The sequence below is a fragment of the Asparagus officinalis genome, chromosome 10 (genome assembly GCF_001876935.1).
Source record: "Asparagus officinalis chromosome 10, Aspof.V1, whole genome shotgun sequence".
Classification (NCBI taxonomy): domain Eukaryota; kingdom Viridiplantae; phylum Streptophyta; class Magnoliopsida; order Asparagales; family Asparagaceae; genus Asparagus; species Asparagus officinalis.
In genome coordinates, this window is record NC_033803.1 from 42416069 (window position 1) to 42419697 (window position 3629).

The following is a 3629-nucleotide window of genomic DNA, read 5'->3' on the forward strand; positions in this document are numbered from 1 at the left end:
CTGTCACCCATGATTATGGGCGGCAAATAAATATTGGCGACGGATCGAATCTGTCGCCAATAAGTATTGGCAACGAATCGAATCCGTCGCTAATGTTTTTCCGTCGCCAATACTTATTGGCGATTCGTCGTCAATGCTAATGTGTCCATCGTAAAAAATTAATATTAATGATTGATTTTTTGTTCAAATATATTCAGTCATACTTAGTTTGATAATTGTTCAAATATATTCAGTCATATTCGATTCCGTAGTTCATTTAACAAATTGAAGTTTGCTAACGATTGGAATTTGACCAGATGTATATTCAATTTGTTTGTTTATTAAATTTTTGTTTAAAATTTATCACATGTTATATGTATTATTGCATATATGATGTCATATTTGTGAGTTTTTGGCTTCATCTTTGATTAGTTTAGATAAAATGATGAGAAAATGGTGAGAGACCAATGAAGATATCATTTTTAGTTATACGTGTTACGAACATGAAACCATATTGATTTTGCTAATGATATACCAGAACTTATCATAGTCATTTTTAATTAAGTAGGAATTCTATGTTAGTTTTAAAGTTTATTTATTTTTATTCTTTATGCTAGTAGATTCGATGACCTCCACTACTCTTGGCTTCATTTACGGATGGACTTGAGCTTGTAAACGTCATTAATGAATCTGAGAGGAGCTAAATTAGATTTAATCACTAAAAACTAGATGAAAATAGTTTGGATAGAGTTCTCTTGGTGTTTTTATAAGGTTAAGAGGAGAAAGAGCCGTCAAAATTGAGTTTGAGCGAATAAGATATAACAGGTCCTGTGTTCGAACTCTTTGATCGCCACTATTTTCTTTTTTGTGAAATTTTTACATATACACCCAAGCATTGTATATATTTGTAAATACCCCCAAAGCATCATTTTACTAATTTCCCCCTCTAAATTGTCTTTTCCATTTAAGCTTATGTCTCAAATTGAACGAAGATTTAATGACCAAGAAAATCGAATACATATTTGGTTAATTTCTATTTGTTTATGAGTTGAATAACTAATAGTTATTCATTTATTGTTAAATGAGATAGCGAATCAAATATGATCGAATAGCTAGATGAATAATAACTAAACTGTTTATTGATTATTTGGTTCACTTCCACCCCTACCTCTAGGCTCATGAAACACATCTACTATTATTGTTTAAGACGCATATATTGCTATTGTCTGAGAAAAGTTATTCCTAGGTACTCTACCCCGATACTAATGATCATTTAAAATTCGGAGATATACTACAGAAATGTACTCATCACTTCGAATTTTACAACTTAATAGAGAGACGTGTGGAAAAAAATAACAAACAACCTAATTTACTCGTTCTTTATACGTTTTTAAAATCTTTATGATTCAAACTACAAGTAACAAATACTATAATGATTAACAATATGGTTTGTTATACATAAATTTATGATGGATTGTTATACGTAAGTGATAAATATCAATATGGTTTTGATTAAAAATAAGTACGCATTTGATGACAAATGTAATCATTAGATTGTTTTACATAAGATTTCAGTTGATGGCAGATATAAAACATTTTAATTCGAATTGAAAATAACATTGAAGCCACAAGTAACTTATTTTATCATGACTAATGGAAAAAACGTTGAGTCAGGTATGCGACCATATATTATTTCAAACTAATTGTAAACTTCTTATTAATAAATATGTAAAAATATGTTTTTAGGCCTAAAAAAATTGGCGGGAGAATTCCCCCTAAAATTTTCACTCAAAACAAATTCCCTGACCTCCCTCCCCTTATCCTCTGTCGCCTTCCCATTCCTCACCAAAACCTCCACCATCTCCGTCAGCGTCACCAGGCTGTGCAGTCTTATCGATCCCCTACCCCGCCAGATTCTCCCTCCCTCCCTGCTCCCTGTCGATCACCACGACCGCGTCGCTCACCTCCAGCCCCAGTCCCCTCAGAGGCGCCGCCGTCTCGAGCACTGACGCCCCGCTCGTCACCAGATCCTCGACAACCAAGCAGACCTGCCCCCTCTCAAACGCCACCTCGATCGCCCCCGTCCCTTACAACTTGATCTCCTTCCGCCGCATCACCATCGCGACCGACTAGATCGAGGAGAAGAGCAGGGACGAGATCCGGGCAAGGAGGTCGGGGTGGGACACGAATACCATGTTTGCTATTTTTTCACTCACATTAGTCAACTTTTCTGAGAATATCATGTTTGCTATTTTTTTCTTCTCTTATTCCCCTTTTTTATTAAACACGTCCTAGTGGCTATATTGTACATTATGTTGGAGCATATCTCTTAACACTGTCATCCTAATTTCAGATGCATGAGAAGAAGAAGGGTGTGATATGGAAATATGACCTAGGAAAATGGAAGAATTTTGAACAGGTTAAATCACATCACATGCTTCCAGAAATTTTAATACTTGGAACATATAATCTGCACTTTGTACTGACTGGAGTTCCTTTATACATTAGTCACAGGTTTTTGGAACAAAAAGGTGGTTGTGGTTTCTACCAATGATTTCAAAAGAGGATTTGGAAAACATTCCGGCACTTAAAGGCCTTGATTTTCCAGTCAGATCCGATGCAGAGTCATAAGGATCGTAAGCTCTGTCCATTCATTATATGTGCCATATCATCATTGCAGTCATATATTCATTAATAAAACTAGCTGTAGATATGATTTCTTTTGATGGTTAGAAATTGTTTCGTTATTATCATCTGCACATATAGTTATTGCTGTGATATCCATTAGTATATCGGCATCAGATGTAAATTGTTTTGATTGTTAAAGTTGTTTATATTGATATCCGACAAAATTAGACAACTATATGATTTCTTTTGAGTTTTTTAGTCTTCAGCCTTCGCCAGCCTTGGATCTCTTTCATGCTGAACTAAATGAAGTTAGCTACAAAATAGTTGAAACTATATGCATAATGTAACACATTGTATTTAAACATGATTATGTTCTTACTCACAGTACTGCATGGTATTCTAGAAAACCAGTAATAGGGTGCATTTTGTGAAGAACCTAATTCGGGAGGTTGCTGGGTTTGCACCATATGAAAAAAGGATCACCGAGCTTTTAAAAGTTGGGAAGGATAAACGTGCTCTAAAGGTCGCTAAGAGAAAGCTGGGGACACATAAACGGGCTAAAAAGAAGCGTGAGGAGATGGCCAATGTCCTCAGGAAGATGAGGTGGTCTAGGATGATGTTGATGTGTAGTTTTTTCTCCCCCAACCAAACAGCCTCTTAGAAACAAAACTCTAGAGTTGATGAGCACTATTTGTTTTGCAGCAGTAAAGTACATAGATCAAATCAGGATTCACTGTTTTCCCGTTTGTTCAAATATAGATGTGTATTGATTACGCATCTCAATTTTGATTCAATTTTTTGGGGTTAAATATCTGACTCAATTCTATTACAATGTCATTTGATATTGAAAAGCTTTTTAATCTTTTGCTCCCTCTTTATGTGCAGATCTTCTGGAGTCTCTGAGAAGAAGAAATGATGATTTTGGGACTTCATGAAGGTTCTTCACTTCCAGAGTTTTTTAATATTTTCTTGACATGGCAAAAAATTACATCAGCTATATTAAACACTGTTATTTACTTGTA

General features: G+C 35.1%; 1 protein-coding gene across 1 annotated transcript in view; it reads left to right on the forward strand.

The window, feature by feature from the left end:
- The window catches only part of LOC109826678 (60S ribosomal protein L36-3-like), a 4292-nt gene continuing 2295 nt past the window's right edge, over nt 1633-3629 (forward strand). Inside the window, exons 1-5 of the mRNA XM_020393698.1 lie at nt 1633-1653; nt 2333-2398; nt 2488-2586; nt 3011-3210; nt 3493-3544. Of these exons, the coding sequence (XP_020249287.1) occupies nt 1633-1653; nt 2333-2398; nt 2488-2586; nt 3011-3210; nt 3493-3523 (417 nt within the window). The 3' untranslated portion in view covers nt 3524-3544. The remainder of the gene's footprint in view (nt 1654-2332; nt 2399-2487; nt 2587-3010; nt 3211-3492; nt 3545-3629) is intronic.